The 26,404-nt window shown below is 45.7% G+C and overlaps 2 protein-coding genes across 8 annotated transcripts in view; both read right to left on the minus strand.

Annotated features, from left to right (window-relative positions):
* The window catches only part of Hnrnpul1 (heterogeneous nuclear ribonucleoprotein U like 1), a 34,713-nt gene extending 13,480 nt beyond the window's left edge, over window positions 1-21,233 (minus strand). The window contains exons 1-8 of one of the 6 annotated variants that reach the window (XM_058583011.1): window positions 21,140-21,233; window positions 15,504-15,629; window positions 13,340-13,496; window positions 11,486-11,559; window positions 9,711-9,850; window positions 7,355-7,454; window positions 5,318-5,430; window positions 1,421-1,687 (exon numbers count right to left, since the gene is read on the minus strand). In XM_058583011.1, the coding sequence (XP_058438994.1) occupies window positions 1,421-1,687; window positions 5,318-5,430; window positions 7,355-7,454; window positions 9,711-9,850; window positions 11,486-11,559; window positions 13,340-13,496; window positions 15,504-15,624 (972 nt within the window). In that variant the 5' untranslated portion in view covers window positions 15,625-15,629; window positions 21,140-21,233. Of the gene's footprint in view, window positions 1-1,420; window positions 1,688-5,317; window positions 5,431-7,354; window positions 7,455-9,710; window positions 9,851-11,485; window positions 11,560-13,339; window positions 13,497-15,503; window positions 15,630-19,140; window positions 19,575-21,139 lie in introns of those variants that run through there. The other 5 variants (XM_058583012.1, XM_046455665.2, XM_046455666.2 and 2 more) reach the window with 5 other exon arrangements.
* Window positions 21,234-22,144: 911 nt separating this feature from the next.
* Axl (AXL receptor tyrosine kinase) overlaps window positions 22,145-26,404 on the minus strand; it is a 29,098-nt gene continuing 24,838 nt past the window's right edge. For both annotated transcript variants that reach the window (XM_046455767.2, XM_046455766.2), the window contains 2 exons: window positions 25,874-26,010; window positions 22,145-23,969 (listed from right to left, as the gene is read on the minus strand). In XM_046455767.2, coding sequence (XP_046311723.1) covers window positions 23,618-23,969; window positions 25,874-26,010 — 489 coding nt within the window. In that variant the 3' untranslated portion in view covers window positions 22,145-23,617. The remainder of the gene's footprint in view (window positions 23,970-25,873; window positions 26,011-26,404) is intronic.

Genomic DNA, 26,404 nt, shown 5'->3' on the forward strand with positions numbered 1-26,404 from the left:
AAGAGGCTTGCAAGTTCAAAGTAGCCTTAGCAACTCAGCAAGGACCAAGCAACTTAGTGAGACCCTGTCTCAAATTAAAAAGTAAAAAGGGCTGGGGTGTGGCTCAGTGGTAAAATATCTCTGGATTCAATCACTGGTATACACACACTAAAAGAATTTTGCAAACACTAGATGTAACCTAAATGGTCAACAAAGAGAATGATTAGTAAGGGAGACTATTGACTATTAAACTGATGTTTAAAGCCATAGGTGGAGGTGCATGCCTATAATATCAGCTATTGGGAGACTGAGGCAGGAGGACTACTTGAGCCCCAGAGTTCAAGGCCAGACTGAGCAATATAAGCCAGATCCTGTCAAAAAAAAAAAAAAAGTTCAAAGAGAAAGAGAAGTTTTCATGTGGTTGGATAAAGTACACAAAACACAAAATAATGATAAGTGAAAAGGGCAGGATACTGACCTGGTTATACCACATAATCTTTGTGTGTGTGTGTGTGTGGGGGGAGGGCAGGTACTGGGGATTGAACCCAGAGGATGCTTAACTGTTACTAAGCTACATCCCCAGTCCTTTTTATTTTGAGGGCCTTGTTAAATGCAGAGGCTGGTCTTATTAAACTTATAACCCTTATAACCCTTATAATCACAGCACCGCTACAAATGATCTTAGTTATGAGTGTGTATAAAACACACATATAGGGCTGGGGTTGTGGCTCAGCAGTAGAGCACACGCCTAGCATGTGCAAGGGCCTGGGTTCGATCCTCAGCACCACATAAATAAAGGTATTGTGTCCAACCATAACTAAAAAATTAAACACACACACAATCAAAAAGAATAAGATGAACTCCAATATTCTGAAAACAAACTTATTTTCCAATGGTGAAATTTTAGTTTTTTGTATATTTCTTAATTTTCTAAAATAAACACAAACCATGTATGAGAAAAATATTGTTTTAAGAACAAAGGTCACCAATGTAATTATTAGAGCCAAAGGTCATTTGTCTTTTTTGTTCTTAGGCAGTCCTGTGTGAGTAGAATTGCTCAACCTCTCCCAAAAACACTGAGTGGCAGAATATACTCACTAGAAAGCCTGGAATCCTTTCTACTGAGGAAAGCATCCTTTCCCTATAATCTGGCCTCACTGTAGGAGCAGTGTGACTGCTTCCTTTTGGAAATTTTCTAAGATTCAGGAAGACTGACACAGCCCCACCCCTGCTTGGCCTAGGCTACACCAATACCCGTCACCTCACCCTCAGAGCAACTTTTCAACCCTGAACCCAATCCCGAGAAGCTTGCCCCAAGGTGGCCCACGAGATGAGTTTACATTTTTTTCACCATACGTGGCTAGTGAGTGTCTCCTCTCTACCTTGGCAGCAAGGAAGCTGTAGAGGACCCAACACCACTTCAGTCTTCAGGCCCACTCACCTCACACTCTGCCTTGCTCTTTGGTCCAACAGTGCCCCGGATCCGCTCACTAAGGGGAAGGTGCTGGATGAAAGTGAATCCCGGGAGGACAGAACAGTAGGGCTCTGCCCTCTGCCCGAAGTTGAACTCCACGGCACAATTCTTTACCAGAACATGAGGGTAGAGGGCCTGACCCCCCAAGGCTTCTTTCTGGATTCGGAAGGCAATACCCATCCACTTCCCATTCTTGGTAAATGAAAGTTCCACATCATTTCCACATTCAAAGTCCTAGAAGAGAAAGCCAAAAATAATTACCAACTCTTGGTTTAAGGCACTGGGAGCCAAAGTGGAAGAAAATCAGTACAGGGATAGAAATACAGCCAGTTTTGCAGACATCAGTGCATCCTTACTCCACATTTGGACAGTTGGACACCACCAAGAAACAGCTCAGAGAACATCCCACTCAAACCAGTTCTTACCCAAGACCTGGGAGTTGGTAGATGGGGAGGAGCCAACTCCCCTACACCCAGCATAAAGGGGTCTCCAAGTCACCTCAGGAGTATGGACTCGATGATGATAGCAGAATAGAGTGCTGACTTGTTTTGAGGAGGTTGAGGGGCCTGGTCAAAACTATATTTCAGGATCTGGGGTTGTGGCTCAGTGGTAGAGCGCTTGCCCAGCATGTGTAGAGCACTGGGTTCTCAGCACCACATATAAATAAATGAACAAAATAAAGGCCCATCGCATCTAAAAAATATTTCAAAACAAAACAAAACAAAACAAAACAAAACCCTGTATTTCAGCAGGGCACAGTGGTGCACACCTGTAATCCCAGTGGCTCAAGCAGGCTGAGATAGGAGGATCAAGAGTTCAAAGCTAGCCTCAGCAAAAGTGAGGTACTAAAGCCATTCAATGAGATCCTGTCTCTAAATAAAATACAAAATAGGGCTAGGGATGTGGCTCAGTGGTTAAGTGCCCCTGAGTTGAATCCCCAGTACAAAATAACAGAATGAAGCCTAGTACAGGGTCCAGTTTCTGACACAAAAATACAAGACGTGGTATTCTTTCACTCTTGAGACTTGTCCTTCAAGGAATAAGGGTGAGGAGTTTCCTCACTACCTTCAGAATCCCTAGAGTCCATTCATCTCTTAGATACACACAAGCTGAAACCCTTCAGGACAGACATGCCAACAATGGCCAGATTGAATCCTGACCTGAGTCTGTAGTGCAGTTTCTGCAGTGTCTTCCCACATAAATATGAGAAGTCCCAGTCACCTCTGCTGACATGGAAATGAACACTGTGGGTTATTTGTTACAGGAACTTACCATACTGCCCAGAACTGACAGATCCACCACCCACAGAGCCATCTGTCCAAGACACAAATGTAGGGTGATTCTTGCTAAATTACACCCATGCTAGTCTGGGACCCAAAGACCCAAACTCCTTAAGCCAGCATTATTCACACTGTACCATTTTGAAGTTCCATCTCTCACACCTGCTTATGTCATGCCTTAGCTCCAAGAAATAAAATGCAAAGATATATGTGCAAAATGCTCATGCCAGCAGAGTGAAATATTCACCAATGGAGAAGAGGGAATGGCTAAGTTGCACAGGAGATCCATGCATGGGGACACAAGTCCTCCAAGTTACTCTGGTAAAGGGGAAAAAAGATAAGCTATTACAGTAATATTATCTCTACCAGCAAACAAGTTTCAGAGCCATGAAAAGGAAAGCTGGCTGAATTAAAGTAGGGTACCCTGCTGCCTACAGCACATTAGGTAGCCACTAACTATAAAGGTGCAAAACTAACCAAACTTCACTAAGGGGGAACCAGGCTACATCAATTATGGCCCAGACAAATGACAAATAAAGACAATATTAAAAAACAGAAGCCCTTTAGGTAGCATTATAAAAAGATCTCTAAGATACATAGTTAAGCAAAAAAGATTCAGAATAGCATGTATGATATGCTACATTTTACGTGAAGAAGAAAATAATCATCTTTCTTATAATTGGATATAGAAACCCTTGAGAATGAGTGGGTTCACACATTTGGGAGAGGATATGTTAAAAAATGGGTGGATGAGGCCTATATACCTTCTTTTTGGTACCAGGGATTGAACCCAGAGGCACTCAGTCACTGAGCCACATCTCCAGTCCCTTTTATTTTGAGGCAGGGTCTTATTAAATTGCTTAGGGACTTGCTAAGTTGGTAAGGCTGGCTTTGAACTTGCAACGATCCTCCTGCCTCAGCCTCGTGAACTGCCACTGGGGTTACAGGTGCACGCCACCGCACTAGACCACATTTTTTTTTTTAATGTTTTTAGTTATACATGGGCACAATCTTTGTTTATTTATTTTTATGTGGTGCTGAGGATCGAACCTGGGTCTCATACACATGAGGTGAGTGCTCTACCACTGAGTCACAACCCCAGCCTCCAAAAACGTTTTTAATATAACTAGCTCTATATCATCTGTGTAGACAAAGAAAGATGGCCAGGATTTGCTGTTAAATGGGGAAAAACACAGGGTTTACAATGCTTTGTAGAGAGTATAAACCTGGTCAATTTTGGTTAAAAAAAAAAAAAGTTTTATTGAAAAGGGCATGAAATATACAGAAAGGCTGAGAAACTGTTTCAGATTAGAGAAATAGCAATAGAATGCATACATAATTCTGGACCAGATCCTTTTTTTTTTTTTGGTGGTGCTGGGGTCTGAACCTAGGGCCTTGTGCATGCGAGGCAAGCACTCTACCAACTGAGCTATATCCCCAGCCCTCTGGACCAGATCCTAAACCAGAAACCAAACTGCACTTAAGAATCTGTTAGAACAACTGATAAAATTTAAACATGGGCCGTGGATTAGATTATATCAATGTATAATTGATAGCTACAATGTGGTTAAGATAATAGCTTTATTCTTGAGAAATACACACTGAAATATTAAGAAAAAAAATATGATGTATGCAATCTACTTTCAAATGGGCAAACACAAATCTCACACACATACCCAAACCCCATGTACACACATAAAAATGGTAAAACAAATGTGGTAAACTGTCAGAATCTGGATAAGGACCTCTAAGAATTCTTTATTCTTGTTTCTCTAAGTTAAAATTATTTCAAATTTAAAAAAGTAAAAAAAAAAAAAAAAAAAAAAAAAATATTGTACAGTATGATGAGTGGGGAGAGCAAAATACCAAAAGGAACCATCCAAAGTAATAGTCATTTCCTTGGGGACCTCATAGTACATTTTACAAACTGCTTATAAATCCTAAAACTTAATTATATCAAGGAGTATTTACTGAGCACTTATGTGCCAGACATCACTGTATTTTTAATGGGTTAAATTAAATTAGAAGGGAACAGGTCGAGGAAGCCTGGCCCTAGAGTCAACAACCACGTCCCATAACAGTGATGGCTGGTCACTACTATCCAGGATCGCCTCAGGCAGCAGCTCAGACACCTTCTATCGTGTTGTCTTTTGCACCTGCCTCTCCTCTTGCAGAAGTGAACACACTATAGGAAGTCAACTCAACTAATGTGAAGGGAGAAAGAGAGAGGTTTTGAAGGTGCCAGTGAGGGACAAGAGCCAATACCATTTACTTCAAGAGCACATAAGCTATTTCCTAGCAAAAGTCCAGTTGGAAAACATCACACTGGTATCTAGGAACAGAGGAAGACTGTACTCGGCAAACGTTCTTTGGGGGGCAATCTGACAGCTTTGCACAAAAGATCAGGGGGAGAGAATAGCAGAATTTCACACAAAATAATATAATTATTTTAGTCTTAAAGAAAGACAAAGAGATATGACAAAAGTGGCTGGATATATGGTGGAAAATGAAGAGAGGTGTCCCAGAAAAGTAGTCTGCAGACCAACATCTGGTTCTGCCAACTTCCACAGCTGCTAACACTCACCGCAAAGCAGCCAATCACATCATTTTCTGCAAACTTGTCTCCATAGTTTTCAAACCGGCTATTAGTGGACTTCTTCCCTGTGCCTCCATAGCCATAGGAGAAAGGCTCTTCGCCTGATGGAAGAAACAGGCACTGTCACATTAAACCTGCAGTGGTCATAAGAGGCTGCATAGCTGCCACATACTTTAAAGACAAAAATTATTTCCTTAACTAGTTTTATTAATCAGATGCCCCCTTTTGTAGAGAGGCGGAGGGTAAATAGGTTGAAAGGAAGCCTTTTACTATGCAGAAATCCCAAGGCCTAGACGGCTTTTGGTTGTGTTAAATCTGGAGGTAGGGGCTGAACTGAACTGCTATGCAGAGAAAGGGAAAATATGGAAGAATAGGAGTTTCTGGGATGGAGGAGGCTTTGTGCTTCAATGTCATCATTACCTGTGACATCTGATATTGTCATTAATGTTTTGGGGCCACTATGCTTTTGGTAGAAATCAGACGATGGCTTTTGCTTCTGAAAGACAATGAGGACTAAACCCTGGGAAAAGTACTAGATTTGATTTCAACAGGCTACAAAACTGGGTGCTTGAAGGGGTCTGATCGAGATCCCAAACGCTTTGTAGACACCTGGGTTCTACAGTTCCTTGGTCAGAGCATCCTAGCAGAATAGCAGGAGCTGACCAGCCAGAATTTTAGGTGTCGTTCTGCTATGAACTAGCTGTGTGACAACTTTGAAGTATTTTGAAAAACCTGTTGCAGTGAAACCAGGACCTCCAAAGCGACTGGGAATGTGTAGGGTCAGAGAGATATTAAAAATAGTAGTTTTTCAGTTGTGCCTCTGGACATATTACTTGAACTTATGGATTTTGTTTCCTCAACTGTCCACCACCCATATTTCAAAACTGAGACAAAATGAGAAGACTCATGATTCTTACATAAAACATTCTAATACATATCAAAATTAAAACTGTATTCTTTTTAACCTAACAACACTACTTTTTTTCTTTTCCTTTTTTTCCTATGGTCCTGAGGGTTGAACTAACCTATCTTCTTTTAAAGATTAGTTTTAAGTGTTTAGGCAATTATGCATAAGAACAGGAGCTCAAGTATTTAACAGCAAAACTTGCAATTAATTTAAAGGAGATTTATTAAATAAATACAACTATAGGGCTGGAGGTGGTGAAGTGTTTGCCCAGCATGTGTGAGGCCCTGTGTTCCTTCCCCAGCACTGGAAAACATAAAACCAAACACAAGTATAAAATGGAAAATTATGTAGTGGTCAAAAAGCCATGTTTCTTGAAAACTACATGCCCAAGAAACACAACAGTATTCATAGCATGACCTAATCTGAATATGCATAAAAAACAAAATAAATAAATGTTCAGAAGATTGTAATTAAAGGTTGCTGAGGTATGGTGTTCTATGAAAACTCAAAACCATTCAATGACCAGCCCCAGTACATCTCTGTCAACCAGCCCTGGCACCACCGTTCTCTGCTCCCCTTTTCACTCTGCTATTAGACTTAACAGAACACTCTCATAGAACTTGATGGGGCTTAAGAACTTATTTTCATCATGATTCGAGGACAAGGAGAGGATCATTTTTAAAGAGAGGAAACAGTTTTCTGAAGAGAATTCTGGATCTTCTCCTGAAAGATGAAGGTTAAGAATGAACTCGGGGGCTGGGGATGTGGCTCAAGCGGTAGCGCGCTCGCCTGGCATGCGTGCGGCCCAGGTTCGATCCTCAGCACCACATACCAACAAAGATGTTGTGTCTGCCGAAAACTAGAAAATAAATATTAAAAAAAAAAAAAAAAAAGAATGAACTCGGTCTTCATGGAAGAATTATTCCACGAACCATGGCCCTTTCAGTTAAATCTGTCAAAAGGCAGGTGGTGACACATACCTACTTACTCTCCCTGTTCCTTTACAGGCTAATTAAGTTCGGAGTCCTACACTAAAATGAAAATCTCAGGACCCTCAAGAATCCAGAGGGAGGGCCAATCAACCTATTCTCAGAATTGCCAGGCTGACCTCTCCTTACCTAGCTGGGTGCTGCAAGAGTCCAGGGACCAGCCGATACGGACAACATGGGGGTCAGGCTCTGTAGAAGGAAGGTGCTTCACGGAGATTTCCTCATTGATCTGAGGGCAGAGGACAAGAAGGTTCAGGATTGATTTTCTGGAAGCTGGTGGGTTATGAAGCAATACAGGAGGAAAGTTTATCAGTCATTAAAAAATAGTGACAATTTTGAAGTAAACTGCTGAAATGACTGGGAGCGTACAGGGTCAGAGAAATTTTAAATATAGTTATTTTTCAGTTTTAACACTTGCTATAGGGGACGTAACTATGAAAATATTTGGTAAAAGTTAGACATGGTGGAATTCTTCTGTAATCCCAGCTACTCAGGAGGCTGAAGGCAAGAGGATTACAAGTTCAAAGCTGGCCTGGACAACTTAGGCCGAAAATGTAGCTGAGCAGTATAAGCATTTACCTAGCATGTGCAAAGCCCTGGGTTCAATCCCTCAGCAAACCCCCCTCCCCGCAAAAGTCAGTGCGATGTCTCTGGAGGGCAATCTAGTTGGTACACGCCTATAATCTCAGCAGCTTGGAAGGAGGCTGAAGCAGGAGGATTGTGAGTTCAAAGCCAGCTTCAGCAACTTAGTGAGGCCCTAAGCAACTCAGTGGGACCCTGTCTCTAAATAAAATACAAAAGGGCTGGGGATGTGGCTCAATGGTTAAGTGCCCCTGAGTTCAATCCCCAGTACCAAAAAACAAACAAACAACAATAAACTGTATAAGTGTTTGCAAGAACATTCTGTGCAACATTTTTATATACATTTATGAAAAAAAAAATATCAACACAGCACTGGTTACATTATGGTACAACCTCCCCTCAAAATTAAGATGTAGTAGTTCAAAAGAATGATGCATGGCTAATGTACAGGTGGAAAGAGTCCAAGAAACAGCACTAAGTTAAAGAACTAGGGGTTAAAAGACCACACCTTTTGACTTTTTACCTCTAAGTTATCAAGTTTTGACTGCTTACTTAACGTCCCTATCTACCTTAATGTTTTGTGGCCTTGGGAAAGTTATCATACTTTACTAACTTTCAGATACATATTTTTTACACTAATAAACAAACAAACAAACTGACTATACTTTTTTTTACATTTTTTAATAAACTCCTTTTTTATTTATAAATGGACATCATATCTTTAATTAATTAACTTCTTTTTTATATGTTGCTAAGAATCAAACCCAGTGCCTCACACATGCCAGGCAAGTGCTCTACCACTGAGCCACAACCCCAGCCCCATATTTTTTACATTTTAAAATCTCTAAGGGTTGGGGTTGTGGCTCAGCGGAAGAGCGATCGCCTAGCATGTGTGAGGCCCTGGGTTCAATCCTTAGCACCACATAAAAATAAATAAATAAAATAAAGGCAAAGTCTCTAAAATAACAATCTATCTTACAACTGATGTGATAAGAAAGCATTATATAGGACAGCATTATATAGGACAGTATATAGGACATATAAAAGAATGTGCCACTTACATTGATGGTATCTTACTCAATAAAATATAACCCTGTTTCGCTTCCACCTCCAAAAACTAGGGATAGAACAGTACCTATTTTGTGATAATACAACGAGGATTAATGGACATAATCTACAACATAAAGAGCCTGGCACCGTATCTTGTGCATGTAAAGTACTCTACAAATATCAGCTACCATAATTAAGTTCAGATGTACAAAGGATACACAAGAAACTGATAACACATAAATTACCTATGGGAAGTAGGATAGGGATTGAGATGACATGAGCCCAACTTCTACTTTTTTATCCTATACTCCTTTGTGTTTTCTGAACCTTGTTCAACATAAGCAATGTATTATTTTTGCGAACATGACAAGAAACTTTGAAGAGATGATGGCAGAATGTGGCCTGCTCTGGCAGCTCTTTTCCCTGATTTCTCTCTTACCTCACTTTAAAGTAACTGATACCTGAGTCTGTTATTTCTAGATCACTCTTCTTCCAAAGAACTCCTTTCCTCAGTTCTACAGACACAGCCAAACTAGACTGGTTGGCTGTAAAATACCTGGAACAAATCCCACACCAAGTAAAAGTCTGTGTGATGAAGCAATGTATAGGGCTAGGGATATAGCTCAGTTACAAATACAAGGCCCTGGATTCAATACCCAGCACCACACACACAAAAAGAAGCAATGTATGTATGGTTGGCCTGTTTTCTGATCTGGTAGTTAGCTTACTTTTGTTTGGCACAGTTTATGCTCAATCTTCTACAGTCATGGATCTAGTAAATGTGGCTGGTGACAAGTTATTCCATCAGATGGTTCTACTTCCTGTCCTTATTCCTTCTGTTGCTCCCACTCACCTTCATCTCGAAACATACACGACCCCTTCTGACCCCATAGCTGGCACGGGCTCCTGACCACAGGTATGCAAAGCCCTCAATAGTAAGTGGATAACCACTACTCCGGTCTCGGGCCACCTTGAAATGCAGGTCGCAGTTATCTGTGGAGGAAAAAGCCCGCCATTAGCTGATGTCTTAAAAATCCCAGGAGAGGGCTGGGGCTATAGCTCAGTTGGTAGAGTGCTTGCCTTGCATGCACAAAGCTCTGGGTTCGATCTCCAACACCACACACACACACACACACACACACACACACACACACACACACAGTTCTCAGGAGAGCCAGAGAGGTAGGGGGAAGTTCTGAAACAGTGTTAACACCAGCTAACACATTGTGAGAGAAGGTTCAAGAGGAAGGGGCATACCCTCTAGCTACTCCCCCTTTGAAAAGAAAGGGTCAGCAAACTGGCCTATGCTACCCCACATAGGAACTGGGGTTCTTCATCTGGTGGGGATTCAAGGGTTGGGCTTTTGGAGGACCCTTAGAAACTAGAGAAATCTTTCGATGGGGATAGATATTTGCTAGGGAGAGGGTCCACATCCTTACCAGTTTCAAATTTAGACTTTAGAATACAAAAAGGCTAATCACTGACACATACACTCCAACCACGTCCCTGTGCTAACTCTACTTCTTTTGGAGTCAGAATTCTGTTGCCAAAAGTTGTACAAGATTCTGACCCTGATCCACACCTGCCATCCAAGCACCAACAGCCAGATGCGCTGCAGGCTTCTGCCTTCTTTCTCCTGCTGTAGCATTGACTCTTCCCACTCTTCAAGGAGCCAGTCGTGCCTCCAAGAAAGTCTTTCCTAACCATCTCTTTCATGAGGTGCTCTCCTTTCTCCAAAGGCTGAGTGCCAATGTCTATATATTTGGCATTTGAGCAGATGCTAACTCAAAGACCACAACCACTCAATAGTCAAAAATGTTTACCTTTTTCTACTGTCATGTATAACTTAGAACAACAACAAAAGTTTACCTTTACTCTGGGAAGATTTGTTTTTAAGAGCCTGTGACAGAAGAAACTTACGACACACCTCTTATCAAAGCACACAGCCAGTGCTCTATAAACACTAGTACATAAAGAAACAAGAACAAACAACTAACCTTTTGCTCTGTTCATAAGTGTGCTATTCTTAGACCCGGACAGACTTTTAGGTACAAAAGTCCTTTGGGCTCTACCATTCAGATTATCTTAGGTCTGAGACCTCCATAATTGTTCCTCCAAGTGTTTAGATGCACAGTCAAGGGGAAAACCACTTATGCAGTGGAAAGAAAACTGGAGGATAGAGAGCAGGGCAGGTCAGCTTAGTACCTCAGAAGACAAAGTGGCATTGATTTCACCAGGAACATGAGCAGCTGATGGAAACTAGGAACTGGTCATCAAAGAGTTAAGTTTCCCCAGCAGCTCTCAGATTCTTTCCCTGATTAAATGACAACCCCTTGTGTGTACAGGGTGGGTCTGGGTTTCTAAAATCCTCTTTGATCCATTCTCTGAGGAGATTATTCTTCCCTGCAGAGAAGTTGGAGAAGTAGAATGATTTGCTTGAGGGTCCCCAAAGCTGAGAGTAGTTGGGAGTAGTAGGTCTTCTGTCTCCACAAGTGTCCCGACTCCAGAGCTATGCTGGAGCTCCCATCTGGACTAATAATGCCAGACAGGGATTCTGGAGAAGATCAAGCTAATAACTTTCCAATATTAACTGGAAGACAGCATCAAGTGGGCACTCTGAGGACTCACATGTGTCGATGGCAACAAGGGTATCATCAAAGTCATCTTCATCTTCTTCAGCAGGAGGCTGAGGAGAACGACCCCTGTGTTGGAAAGAGGGTTAAGTTATGCAATAGTGTGAGAAGCACTGAGGAAGGGAAATAAAGGTTCTGCTGGAATTTACATGTGGCCTCCAACTGCTTCCTGCTTCTTAGTTTCTTCCCAGAGTTTAGCAAAAGAAGTCTGGAACCCTACATACTTGTAGTGAAAGCAATGGCTGTTAACTCCTTAGATGGGGCCAGGGATAAATGCTGTGCTCTGCTAGGGAAAGGCATCAGGACCATCTAGGGGGCTTTGTCACAGACCTTTTCTCACACCCCAAGATTCTGATGCATGCCCATGCCCTGGGAGGCTACAGTATTCCAAGGGTGCTGGGCCAAGAAGGGCAATGGCAAGAGCCTGGATAAACCCCAGTAATTATAATCTATCTATATCTATCTATCTCTATCTATCTATATCTTCTTAAAACCCTGTCTCTGAGAGGATTTAAAATGACCTTTTTTTTTCCCAGTTTCTTTTTGTCTTTAAGTGTCCTAAATTATGAATAAGATATCTTCCTACCAAAACACTAAAAAAGGGACTCAGCATACTGCTGGCTCCTGCTGTATGGAATAAGAAAGAAGGGTAGAAAGTGGGGGTCTAATTCCCAGCATCATGCCTGGACATCTGGTTCGTAATGTGTGCAGATCAGGCAGTCCCTGCCCCTCTGGCTGCAGGCTTCCCTCTGGTGGAGGCCCCTCCTAGCCCTGCCAGTCCTGGGCTAACATGGAGCCTGGCACAAAGCTGAACTCATGACATGTTAAGTCCATCCTGGGAAGTCTTCCTGCTACTCCTGGGTCAGAGCAAGGATCCTCCTCTGTTCTCCATCAGCAGATGGCTCCTGCTTTGTGGGAGGCAGTGGAGGAAACCCACTGAGGTGCGTTCCATTCCCTAACTTTAATCATAGCCTGTGAGACCCTGGCTTTTTCTTCTATTTTCTATGGTGCTAGGGATGAAATCCAGGGCCTTGTGCATGCGAGGGAGGCAAGCACTCTTACACTGAGCTATACCCCAGCCCCCAAGCCCTTTCTTAAAAGAGAGTAACAAGCTAATTAGACAGTGGACCTCACCAGGTAGGAAATAAAATGTGTCACTTGAACAGTCCAGACGATCAGAGGAGTGGTTACTCCTAGTTTCCATGATTAGAAAAGGCTTCAGACAGGAGCTGAAGGAGGGAAGGGAGGGAGGGGTAGGACAGGGCCTGGAGGGAAAGGAGGGGGAGGGCTTGTCAGGAAAGGGAAAAGGGAAATGGCCAGAGCAGAGGCCACTCCCTCTTATAAGCTCCTGAAACTCACCCACATCCTGACTACTATCTCTGTCCCTACATTTGGACAACAGAAAGAAAAGCCCACTGTTCAAATCACCTCTATGTGCCCAGTGTCCAGTGCAAGGGTGGTATCTCACAAAAGCACTGGGAGTGCTGACTGGGTAGACAGAAGGAGCGGGTGTGTTTGGGAGTAGGGGTGAGAAAGAGATCTTCCAACCCAGGAACATGTAGCAGCCAGTAAGAATGGAACACTGCAGAACTGCATGGGCAGTAAGATGGACTTAAATGAGGCAGGCTGGCACCTCACATGTGAAAATATAAGGTGTTTAGAATTTACTCTGCAGATCATAAGCAGGGAGGAAAAGGGGGAAGGAACAAAAACTTAGGAAAGCCATGTGGCAGTGAGTGCAGGAAGGGGTACAAGGACAGGGAGAGCTCTGTTCAACCTCTCAGTGAGCTTGAGGCTAAGGGCATGGAGAACTACCAGAATGAAGGTGACTAGTGCCTCCTATACCCACCTCCTATCCTCTCGGTGCTCGAAATATCCACGTCCCCGGTTTTCTTCATAAGGCCTTTTTCGACTTTGAAATTGCTGCCTGTCTGGCTTGAGTTGAGAAGCTTCGGGCGGCAGGAAGCTGGGGGGTGCTTCTTGCTTCATCTCTGTCTTCACTTCTACTGTCAGGACAAATCCACATGGTACAAAATCACTCAGAAACTCCTTAGTTACCACTTCTTGGGTCCCCTTTACTAAGAGATGTTGGCAGGTTCCTGACTGCAGTGGCCCAGAGAACTTGCTGAGACAAAGTCAAAGAGACTGTGCTAGAGAAAAGGATCAGGATGCAAGGAGGTTCCCTAGCACTCCCAGTGCTTTTGTGAGATACCACCCTTGCACCCTAGCAGGCAGTTGATGGAATGACAGATGTCAGAGAGCTCTCAGGCTTTATGGGGCAGTAGAGGAACTCCAGCAGTAAATTAGAACAAGCTCTCTAAGGTCCTACCTAAAGGTACAACAGTTGTCTTTGGCTAATTTGCCAAAGGCCCACAAAAGTAGGTAATGACTTTGGCCTACCCTGAGTAGAAGGTAGCCCTAGAAGACTAAGATCCTTTTGAACACTGAGAGGCTAGACCCTATATTCTCCAATTTCTCCTCCCAAAGACCTCTCTACCTCAGTCCTTACCAAGATTCTTCAGTCTGACAAGGGAGGGAAAAAGTGAATTCAACAGAGGATTATGGTCCTGTAGTAAACTTGACTGGCTTTAGTCACCTTCCTACATACCCCAGAATCATTCTAGAAAGAAGGGTCTGCAATTTAGCCCTCCCATAAGTTAAATAACCTAATTAAGTCATAAGATAAATAGGAAGTCAAGATAGGAGAACATTCTATGGACCAAGAAAAAGTCCCAGTCTTAGACTCCAAGAATTGATGGCTACACAAGAGTAAACCATGGTTCAGCCTCAACTCATACCTCCCCCAGCACCTGTCTCTGCTGCTGTGGCTGGCTCACTCTACTTACTTCAGCACTTAATCCAAGACTAACTTGGCTCACTCCTTAGCTTTGACATGGGGACCAAATCTCTCAAAGAAGGTTCCTGATTCTCCAGGGCAAGGATGGTGCTTGGTTATCTTGAAGATAGCCTCTAAGGCTCCCAGTAGGGGCTGGACTCAGAGGAGACCCTTGACAAATGTCTGCTGATAACAGCACAAAAAATATTCTCCTTGGGTCAATGATCCCACAGGTCTCACAGAGCCTGACACAAATATGCAATTTAACCTACATTCATTATGTCCTGAGCCACATGCAAGAACCATCTGGGGAATTCATTCTGTGGATGAACCAGAATGGAATTAGACAGATCAACTAGATTCACTAAGAAAAGACACGGGGGGCACAACACTGAGAAAGGAACACAAGTCTGTCATTGCTTCACAGTGGGACCCTGCTTTCTAAATAGTAAGACCTACATGGTGAAGAAAGCTACTTATTTACCAAGAGCACTGATCTGGAAGTCAGTTTCCTGGATTCTAATCACAATCCTACCATTACACAAGCCACTTTCCCAACCTAGAGTTACATTATGTTTCCCAAAGCAGCATTATGGAAAACTGCTCAGCACAGATCTGTTTCCATGTTTGGGAAATTCCAAGTTTAAACAACGTGACACTGGGTTTATTCAATTTTGGACTTCTCAGGGCCTTTAATGTTCTAATGAGCACAGTGAATCTCCAAGAGGTGGTATAGCTATGTTGTAATTTGCAGATGCACGTGGCTAAAGAACATTGTCCCAAAGAGCCCCTAATAATATCTCCTAGAAAAATGTTCTTCAAAACATGGAAAATACTGGACTAGATTTAGAAGGCCTGGCTTCTACATTCTAAGATTCTAAGTAAGACTCAAGTATTAGCTTCCAGATCTAAACCCTTTAAACATTGATATTAACACCTGAAAACATACCATGAAGACTCCACTCTCCTAACACTTAGAAGCAGGATTGAGTTCTTTCCTTCAAAACCAAACCAAACAAAACCAAAAAAGCAAAAAATAATACCTTGTCATAGCAACAAAGGTAAGGCCCCCCGGGGGAAGAGGCAAAGCCTCTCTGGGAAGAAAGACTCCATGCAGAGCGAGGGCCACAAGTAGATTCTGTTTCTGTGAAAGGAGTAAGTACATGAGCTTTCCTACCTGGCCGATAGGCCTGCTGTAGTGGCTCCATGTCTAGAGGTCTCCTCTCATAGCCCGACTCATTTTCTTGCTTGATGACTTGGGTCTCGTAGAATTGGTTCTGCCTGGTAATATTGTCCATGACATCTTAAGTCGATGACAATAACAAACAAACAAACAAAAACAATAGTTAGATGGGTGCTTTTTAGAGGACCCTGGATTAGAGATGGCTTCTTTTATGCTACATGACATCATCCCCACTGGAGCCAATCATCTGCCAGAAGGTTAAGTATGATAACACCTTCAAAATGAAAAGCAATCTGGACAAGCAGTGGCCCCAACTGCCCGACGGTATGCCTTCCTGCCTCTTAAAAGGCTATAAGTCCACCTGTGACTAGAAACCCAAAATATACAACTAACTGAATGAAACATAACTGTTCCAGCTGAAATAAGGAGATGGTGGGATCAGAGAACTAAGTCCCCACTCTAGCATAGGGGGCAACTCCACAGACACCTGGCACTCCACGGAATACAATACAATACCAGCAGCCTAGCTGCAAAGATGGTTTAATATAATGCTTGGGGAATTCCCTTCAGTCCAGCCTCATTCACTATTCTCACCCGCCCAGCCAACCCTGTTCAAGAATGTCTTCCATGCTGCAATAGTGGCAAAGTTAAATGCTAACCATCTCAGTTGGAGGGAAATGGGGAAGGAATCACAGCAATGGTCTTCAGGCTCACTGGCAAAGTCCTAAACAGCTGGCATTTGGTTAGCAGGGTTTTGGAAAGGTGTCTTATGTGTGCAGCTCCGCTGAAGAGTGGTAAGAAAGTCACTATTTTATTCATGAAGTGCATTCTACACACCAGATTGTGGAACAGAGTTAAAGACAAATCTGTTCCTCTGAAGCCTTGAGTTTAGGGAGACAGCCACACGTTAAACAAATACTTGTACAAAACCATTTCATTTTGATTGTGTTCGGGGTGATAAGTACCAGGAGAAAGGGACCTGGAAAGAAAGAGATAGACCCAGACTCCAAGGATTCACAGGCGATGACTCAGTGATGAGAAAGGAGAACATTCCTGGGGTTGGGATAACACATGTGAAAGTCTAGAGGAGGGACTCAAAGCAGAGTACCAAATGAGAAGCTCCCTCAAAGAGGAGAACCTGGTAGCCAAATCTAGAGAGGACTTTAGAAGCTCAGGAGAGGCAGCACATAGGTTTGCCACCCCAGGGGTGAACTGGCTGCTAGGAGCCTCCAGAGACCTGGGGAGTGGCTGTGCCAGCAGCAGTGAGGCAGAACCACAGGGAAGGAGAGACTATTCTGCCACTTGTTAACTGATTGGATCCTTTCTCAGAGGACAAATACATCTGGGCACAAACCAGGTGCAGCCCAAAGGGAGGAAAGTCACAAGTCACATGGTTTGCTACAGGTCTGTTTACCAAGGCTGAAGTAGGAGTGGAGGGGAGCCTCAAGAATTTTGTTATGAGGGTAGGGGGACAGAAAAAGAAACAGAATATCTCAACTGGAACATAGGGTCCTTTCAAACCATTCTACTTCTTCCAGGCTCTAAGTATAGTGTTCTTCACCCAACAAAGCCCCATTAGAGTCTCTTTCCCCAAGCATCTTTCCTGTGTCCACAGAGGCAGCCTCACCCATAGAAGCAATGATTCTGGGGTTCTTTTTCCACTCTCTAAAACATCTCCCTCCTAGTAACAGGCACGTCCAATGTGAAGTCCATCATACAAATGATCTTGCTCTTAACTATCCTGGGGGACACTGTTATTATCCTCATTTTACATAAAAGAAAACCAGGCTCACAGGGGTAAAGTGACTTCCCTAGTCTTGGAGCCAGATTTGAAATAAAGTTCAAATCTAGAGTTTGTGCTCTAAAGCACACAACTTGCTCTCCTTTCAAAGACCCTTCTGGACAACAGCCAAGCCAGGACTGCCCTCTAGGCACTTCTGGGCATTCCTGCCAGGGTCCCTTCAGCTCTAGGCACACATGCTGGCCACTCCTTTCTCCTTCATAGGTCTGTGCCATAGAATTCAGTCTTCCCAGCATAAGGGTCCTAGAAAAATTCTTAAGCCATTTTATCCCAAATCTGCACTCAGAGCCTCCTCTAGGAGATCTCACCTTTCAAGAATAAGTGAGTTCCCAATGCCAATCCCAAATCTCTTCTGTGTTCTCATTTCACTCCTTACTCCCTTACCCTCAAGACTCAAGGTACACTCTTTTCAGAGTAACACCACAAATCCAGGCCACTAGAGTCCTTTCTACTTATTCCTTAGCTCTTCCAATCCCATTCTCCAGTCCTGCTAGAAAGCTACCCTTTTGTAACAGATTCAATCTCTCCTCTATCATGGTCTCCTCTCCTGAGAGGACTGCACATCTACCCTGACCCCTCTCACTCTCATACTCACACCTCCTGGCTGATGGAGTTTCCCCACTACTTCTTGAGCACACAAGTAACTGCTTCTAGGGACCTAGGAACTCGCTTTTGGAGAGACTCAGCCCCCTAAACACTGGCCCTACTCCACCCTGGGGCCCCAGGCCAAGTCAACAGTTAATTCCTTTCTCTTTCTACAACCTACGCGCTTCCCCTCCCCCACATTTGCTAGACCAGCTATATACACTTTCCATGCTGGACACAAGGATTCTCTGCCCCTCACATACTTCATCAACTTCAAATGCCATCAACTTGTTTTCTGCTCCCACCCTCAGCTACCCCCGTTTTTAAAAATGTCCATAGTTAACCCCAAACCATTAAGTTGTAACCCCTGGAGCTATCTGTCCTCAGAGTCTTCCCAGCTCTAGACCTTCAGTTCCTATGCCCAGTTAAACATCTTTCCTTTCCCTGCCAATGTCTGGACATCCAACGTTCCCTGCATCTCCTCTAGAAGCCCACTAGAAGGTTCTCAGACCTCTCAGCATCAAATGCCCAAGTTGTGCTTGTCTCAAGGTTGGTCTTCGAGCCCAGGAAGAGAGATGTGGGCCCCTCAAAGTCCAACCCCACGCTGGTCTCCCACATCCTCTAAATGCTCACCAGCCAAACACCAAAGGCTCCGGCGATCATTTGCTCCCATCTAAAGGCACCAGGGCCTCCACCTCACCAGCCCACTCCAGAAACAAACACGAGAATTCCCAGTACCCCATCCGGCCGCAAACTCAAGATCCTCCGCCCTCACAACTGTCCCAGCCCAGGCAGGACCCTTGGCCATTCCTTCCCCAACCCTGGGAACACGGCTCCTTACTCTCTGTCCACACGCTGGGCCGGCCCCGCCGCCAAGCCCACCCAGTTCCGAACCCAGGACCACCATTTCCAAGACCCTCCCCCCAGATCGCAAAGAGAAAGCCTCTCGTCCTTCCGACTTTCTCAGGCTCCACAAACAACGGTTTCCGGTCTCGGGGCCCCACCTGCTCGCGTCCTTGTCATCTCTGAAACCGAGCCCCCACCCCGATCTCCCCTGCACCGAACGCTAGGATCCACCCTCCGATCTCCCGAGGGCCTTGTGCCCCGGTCCTTGTCAGCGGCGGGTCGCGGGATCACCCGATCCTCAGACCGTCTTCCCCACCTCTGACGCCGGACTCCCGCGTCCCACAGCCCTTCCTCGGCCCAGACTCCGGGTTCCCCGGCCCCCGCCCCGCGCACTCTCACAATGTCCGTCCGGCCCCGAGTAGCCGCCGGGCTCGGGGTGCGGCTGCAGCCCGGGCGGCGGTGGCTGCGCGGTCCCCTCCAGCTCGGAGCCCCCCTCGGTCTCGACCTCCTCGTTGTTGTGTCCGGGTCTCCCCGGTTCGTCGTCGGCCTCGAGCTCCCGCTCGTCGTCAGGCTCCTCGGCCTCCAACGCCGCTAGCAGCCGCTCAGCAAGCTCGGCCTTAAGGCCGCGAGTGTCCAGGCCGCGGCGCTGCAGCTCCTCGCGAAGTTCGTTCACCTTCAGACGGCGCACATCCATGGCCCGGGCCCCCGGGGCGGCCCCCGAGCCCGGCCCGGCCTCCCAGGGCTCTGTCCCCCTTAAACCTTTCCTGTCAGGAGGCGAAGGGGGAAAGGGGGGGGCCCCCCACTCCAATGGCGGCGGCGGCTCAAAATGGCCGCCGCCGCCACCTCCCCCTCGTCTATGTCCCGTACGATGCAACACGAGTGCCAATTGGCCAGCGCGCGGGACAACGGGCGCGGGCCTGGAGACTCAGCCAATCAGAGCGCGGTTTTCAAAAGAAAGGCCGAGAGGGGCTCGGAGCTGTCGGGGAGGAAGCGTTGGCCTACGTTGAAGCCGCGGCTGGAGCGGAGGGCGGGAAAAGGCAAGAGGCGGAGCACGTGCTGATTGGGTACCGTCCGCGCGCCAGCCGCTGTAGGGTCAAATGAGGAAAAGGGAGTAACGGCTTACACCAATCAAGGATGAGCTCTCAGAAAGAGAGCCCCCAAGGCCTTTCCTCCGCCGTCCTTTGATCAAACTAAGCTTCTCTGTAACAGGCATTCTGATTGATCCAGATCTCCCGCCCCTTGAGGAGTCCGAGCGGGTAAAATCACTAGAACCAACCAAATGAGGCAGGGGGGGGGGGGCGGTGTCGGCAGAAATTCCCTCCTTCCTGTTGCCTTTAAGAAACCGGAAAGAGATGAATTCTCGTAGGGCCCACCCCTTGCCGTTAGGGCGGTTTCAAAACAATCTATCCACCAATCGCAAATATTGTTTTATTTCACTAAAGCCGGGATAGATTGACCGCTTTATGAAAAGCTCACCAGATTGGCCATTCTTTAGAAGATTGCCTCACAAGTTTAGCTGTAGAGGGAGGTATACGGAATAGAAGCTATTAGATTTTGTTTATGGATAAACAAAATCTGTCTTCAGATAGCCCAGAAAGGTTGAAAAGAAAGGCTAGGTTAACAACGGGAGGAAAGTTGTAAAGGACACTGCATCCCCTTTCCTTTGGTAGTACATCTCACAGGCGGCTCTTCCCACGATCCTAGGTTCGCAGCCCTTTCTCTATGGTTGGTACCTTACGTGAAACGGACGCTCTGCACGCGACCACAGAGCCGACCTCTTCGAAAAGAGCTTCAGAAGTTCGCAGATCTCCATCCCGAACATCCTATAGTGCTGGTCGGTAAATCTGGCTGTTTGGCATCTATACCGACAAGCTCAAACACCGGATCTGTAATTAAGTCTCACGCTAATATATACAAAAGTGACAATGCCTCACACTGCGCCACCTGTCGCCTCTGAACTCAGAAGGCAACACTTAAATGAGCTACAGACTCGAGATACACGATGCGGATCTGGGGGTGTAACTCAGAGGCAGAGCGCTAGCCTAGCATTCCAGAGGCCCTGGGTCCATCCACAGCGCCGCAACAAAACAACAACAAAAAACAAGCAGAGATACACAATGCAGGCGCCCACTGCCTACTGAGCCATTCCCTTAGGCCACGAAAGCCTCACCAGCCTGTACTCAGACAAAGGCACACACCATACAGATAAACAGGCGTGAGTCAGATCAGATGCATCAAATGGGGAAAATACACCAAAATGCAATGTAGATATGTCCACGAACGCCCGCACAGGCAGGCAGCATCGAATGACAAAGACACGCAGGACAGTTACACTACAAGCTCACACCACAGCAACCTAAACACACAGCACCCACTCAGCGGCGGGACAGACACTCACGTGGGCCCGGAGGTTCCAGTCCAGACACCCCGCCCCTCGCCCACGTCCGACTTCCTCTCTCCTCCCAGTTCCCCACAAACGATTTGTTCTAAAAAAGTTTGTGGCCCGGATTGAACCGTGCCCGATTCTCAGGAGCCGCCACTGGGGGGCGTTCGGGCGCTGCCTAGGGTTTTTCCATCAGCTGGACACACCCAGGAACAAGTGCCTTGAAACATAGTGTTGTGTACAGGACCCAGAGGACTCCTCTTGGCAGGTGTCTGTCTGTCTGTGGGTCTTTGGATCGAGGTGTTCTGTACCAGTGTTTCCATGTGAGTCTGAACGTTTGGGTGTGTGAGGACCTATTGTATTCTACTTATCTCTGAGTATGTGTCACTTTACTGTGTCTGTGACTCAAAATTCTTCTTATTCTTGGTAGCATCTGCCTGTGCATATCTTTCTAAATATGTCTATGCCAGTGTGAATTTATTTCTCTATTACTCTCTGTGTCCGAATTTCTGTGTCTTTGCATTTGTGACCATATATGATCTGATTATGTCCATTTGTTCATGTGTCTGTTACTTTGGGGGTGTGTGAGAGAGACTCTGGGAATATCTCTACTTGTGCTTGTTTCTCAAAAGTTTTTTGGGGGAAGATGGGGTGGAGACAGGAGGTTCAATCCTGAGGATTGAACCCAGGATGCTTTACCAGGAGGTACCTCCCCAGCTTTATTAATTTATTTTTCCAGACAGGTTCTTTATTTATTTTTCCAGACAAGTTGCTGAGGCTGGCCTGGAACTCTCATTGGGATTATAGGCACGGGCCACTGCGCACAGCTTCACTGATGTTTTGAGAGCATGAACTTCTTTTGCCTGTGTGTCTTTTTGCCTGTGTGTATATTCCTTTCTACCCTCTCTAGTGAGGAGAGATTTCCTAGACCCTACCAAACTTTTCTTTTTACTGATGGGAAACTGAATTGTCAGGGAGAGGAGCCACATCACAGCCGAATGGAAATAAGAGGAGACGAAATAGTGATTGACAAAATTTTATGTGATCTGAGCCCCTCTGGAGGCATCATAGTCCACACTCTATAGGAATGAGGGACTGGCTCAAGGGGGCAGCATGGCCCAAAAGGAAGGAGATGGTCCATCCCCTGGGGGAAAGGAGGCATCCCTAATGCATTGCACAGGCTTGAGGGGGCACACCTCCTATGAGGGGAGGAGGAAGAGAAGGTGCCTAAGAAGAAGGGACACAGAATACTATATGGTTAGAAGGTTGCAGTTGTACCTAATGTTCTAGACTTGTAGACTTTTAGACTCTTAAGAATATTTGAATCTTAAATTACAGAGCCTAGAACCTTAAGATTTTAGAAATGTGTATTCTTGGACCTTTAACTATAATCCTAGAATGGTAGAATGCAGCACAGAACCTAGAGGTGTCCAACATTAGAAATTATTAGAACTTAGTCACAAATGTGAGGGCCTTATAACTTGGATGCTTAGGATCCAAAACTTAGACCAATAGGACTTTACAGGGCCTTGAAATATGCCGACATTACAATCTTAAGAGTTTAATAATCTAGAATCCTGGAGCATATGATCTAGAATCATAGAGAATTTAGATTCTTAGACTAAGTTTTAGAACAACACATTTTAGAACATTAGACCTTAGAATCTCCATTTTTAGAATCTTAGAATTTTTGGAGTGCAGATTCTAAAATCTAATGCCTTTCAGATCCAGGATCTCATATAAGAGAATCTGTGATCATGAAGCCTCAGAAACTATAATCAACCATCATTTAGAATCTCAGAACTTAAGAAAATAAGTTTGAAGCCTTATGGTTTAGATTCTTATAGCCAGAAGATTGAGACTTAAAGAACCTTAGACAATCAAATTTTAGAACAACAGGCCTTAGAACTACCATGTCTAGAATTATAGAATCTTTAGAATTGTAGAATTTAGAGTCTTATACCTGAAGGACTTGGAACTCTAAAAAAATAAAATCTAGACTCATAGAAACTTAGATTCTAAAACTAGAATCTTAGAGCTCTAGAACCTAACTTGGGGCCTTATCAAGAATCTTAGAACCATAAAATCTCAAGCTGCAGAATCTCACAGCCTTAGAATTTACATGTCCAGACTCTCAGCACTATTTAGAGACTTTGGATTTCAGGTCCTTAGAACCCAAGACTCATAGCATCTTTGAGACCTAGAATCTTTGAATCTAGGCTCCTTAAACATAGGAATCTAGATTCTTGGAATGTCAGACCTCGGGGGGAGGGAGGGTGGGCCCTTAGAGATTGCAGTTCAACCATGGCCTCTTAGGGATGAGGATTTCACGGTGCAGAGAAAAGGAAGGGTCTGTCTGGGATGAGGGTGGGAAGGGTAGGAAGAGGACTACAGTTGGGGATAAGGCCTGGAGTGGAAAAGTGGGGGGTGAGGTTCCCCCAGTGGCAGTGCCTAGCTTGGGTCCTGAGAGGGAGTTCTAGGTGGAGGATTGTCTCAGGCTCCATCCTCCTGCCCTGGGGGTGACGGAGAGCTCCTGTCAGCAGGCGCAGAGGGGCCAGGGGCTGTAGATGGGCAAAGGACGTAGCGTCCAGCAGGATGGACCTCGGCTGCAGTGAGGCAGCTACAGGAATCCTTAGGGTCAGGCTGGGTTGGGGGGTCAGCTCCTCCAGCAGCTCCAGGGGGTTCAGGAGGACCTCCGCCTTCATCCATGTTGACATAGAGGATTTCGTCAGGTTCCTGGGCAGGGGGCAGGGCCTTCAGCGTGTTCTCGAGGTCTTCCCGTAGCTCTGTAAAACTTGGCCGGTCTCGAGGGTTCAGCTCCCAGCACCGGGACATCAGCGCGTACCTAGGATGGCAAGGGGAGGGGTGGGAGACTGAACAGGGGCTCAGAAGGGGTGCATTCTGGGGCTTTGGGGACGTTTTAGGACACCCAGGGGCCTGAGAGTTAAAGGGAACCTCAGCACTTTGGGAGCATTTATGGGGATTTGAGAATTCTTGAGAGTTTCCAGGGTGGGGGTGGAGTCCTAGAAGACTCAGGAACTGGGAAGGGTCGTGGGAACCTCTCTAGGTCTGGAATGGTGTTCTGGTGAGGGTTTCCTAGAGCAGAGCTTAATAATGTGTTCCTCTAGGGCAGAAATTGGCATCAAACCCTGACTCTGCCAGTTATAAGCTGTACCGACTCAAGATATGTCAATTCTTTGACATTCCTCCTTCCGAAGATGAAGACTAGCTTGGCACGGTGACACATACCTATTAACCCAGCTACTCAGGAGGCTGAGATAGGAGGATCACAAGTTTTAGGCCAGCCTCAGCAACTTACTGAGATCCCGTCTCAAAAATAAAAAATAAAATGGGCTGGGGATGTAGCTCAGTATTAGAGCACCCCTGGGTGCCATCCCTAGTATTGGGAGGGGGAGGAGATGAAGAACAAAGCCTCTCCCTTGAGTGTGGGCAGGACTTTGCGACTTCCTTTGACAGCACTATGGAGGGGCCACATGGCAAGGAACTGAGGCTTCCAGTCTCAGCCATGTGAGTGCCACACATTGAAAGCAATGTTCTTGTCCCGTCTTCAGATGACTTTGGGTGCAGCCAACATCTAGACTGCAATGTCACTAGAGACCCTAAGCCATAGAGACCCTGCTAAGCTGTTCCCAGATCCTGAGTTTCAGAAATGGTGTGAGATAGTAAATGCTTGTTGATTTAAGATTAGATTCTGGGGCAAAGAGATCTACCCCACCAGCTGTGCAACATTTGGCAAGTGACTCATACTCCCTGTGGACCTCAGTATTCTCATCTGCAAAATGGGAATAATAATGATACCTATATACTCCCTGTAGTTGTGGTAAGGATCAAATGAGTTAGTACATGCAAAGCACCCCAAACAGAGCCTTCTGGTAAGTTGTATAAAAATGTTAGCTATAGCTGGGCATGGTGGAGCATATCTGTAATTCCAGCAGCTCAGGAGGCTGAGGCAGGAGGATTCTGAGTTCAAAGCCAGTGTCAGCAAGTTAGCGAGGCCCCAAGCAACTCAGAGAGATCCTGCATCTAAATAAAATACAAAAAAAAGGCTGGGAATGTGGCTCAGTGATGGAATGCCCCTGGGTTCAATCCCCAGTACCAAAAAGAAAAAAAAAAAGTTAGCTATTATTCTTACTCTCCTCAGCTCTTGAAGTAACCGAGGGGGACCTAGGGAGTCTGTAGGCTGCCTCCTCCTGACCTGAGCAACATCCTCTCTTTACCCTTAAAGTGCCCTTCTTATACCATCATGCTGCAAAGTTTGCTAAGTGTGTCCTCAAGGGTCCTGCAGACAGCTCAGGAGAGACCTGAGAGTCTGCAGAAGATCAATAAAAACAAACAGGAAGGTTTTGCGTAGGGTCCTGGGTGTTGAGGGACATTTGAGGGGAGTGTGGGTGCTCAGGAGCCTGGGATGAATTGGAGGCCTCTGGGGTTCCAGAGGCAGGGTGAGCAGGCAGTTACACACTGCCCAGGTTTCCTGGCTGCAGAGAGAGGGAACTGGCCCAGCTTGTGTTCCACACACAAGACAAAGCAGGAAAGCGCACCTTTTAGCTAATTCACCCCCCACCAAACACCAGCTGGCTAGGCGTGGAGCCAGGAACAAGTGAGTCTCTTTCTGAGGGACTCCATGCAGGTTTTCTAGGGGCCTGGAGATGTGAGAGCCATCTGTGGGTGCTCAGGGGTTTGCAGTGAGTTCTGGGGCTGGGGCGGGGGAGTATTTCTTAGCGTGCTCACAGGCCGTCCAGACAGTCCACGGGCTGCTTCAGGCGGTTTCCCTGGCGCAGGTAGTCATAAATCTCACTGTTCTCCACTCCTGGATAGGGGGTCTGACCCCGCGTGGCAATCTCCCACATTGTCACCCCAAAGGACCACTGTAAGGAGCAGAGGGGAGGCAATTAGAGGTTCTCTTCTACACAAAGGCCTCCCGATACACAGGTATGGGGTACACTCACACGTGCGTGCAAATGTGTCCACAGTCCCCACTGGGGGTGTATCACAGGTGTTCATAGAAACACTGTGCCATACGTACATCCATGTCTGGGTGATTTTTGCGGATGTATAGACATCCATCCATACACACATTTACACACTTAGTGGTCACAGGATCTCATGTGTCACCACCCCCACAACCAGGCTGTAGACACGCACACGTGGTCACCACTGCTTCTCTGACCCTCAATGTCCACATGGCCACCATGCATGCACACATGAATCCGTATTTTCCCCAGGCATGTGTACACTGCTGTGCCCCCCACATCTCCATGT

Source organism: Marmota monax, unplaced genomic scaffold (assembly GCF_021218885.2).
Source record: "Marmota monax isolate L192 unplaced genomic scaffold, Marmota_monax_Labrador192_F-V1.1 WCK01_AAM20220418_F8-fsc00149, whole genome shotgun sequence".
NCBI lineage: Eukaryota > Metazoa > Chordata > Mammalia > Rodentia > Sciuridae > Marmota > Marmota monax.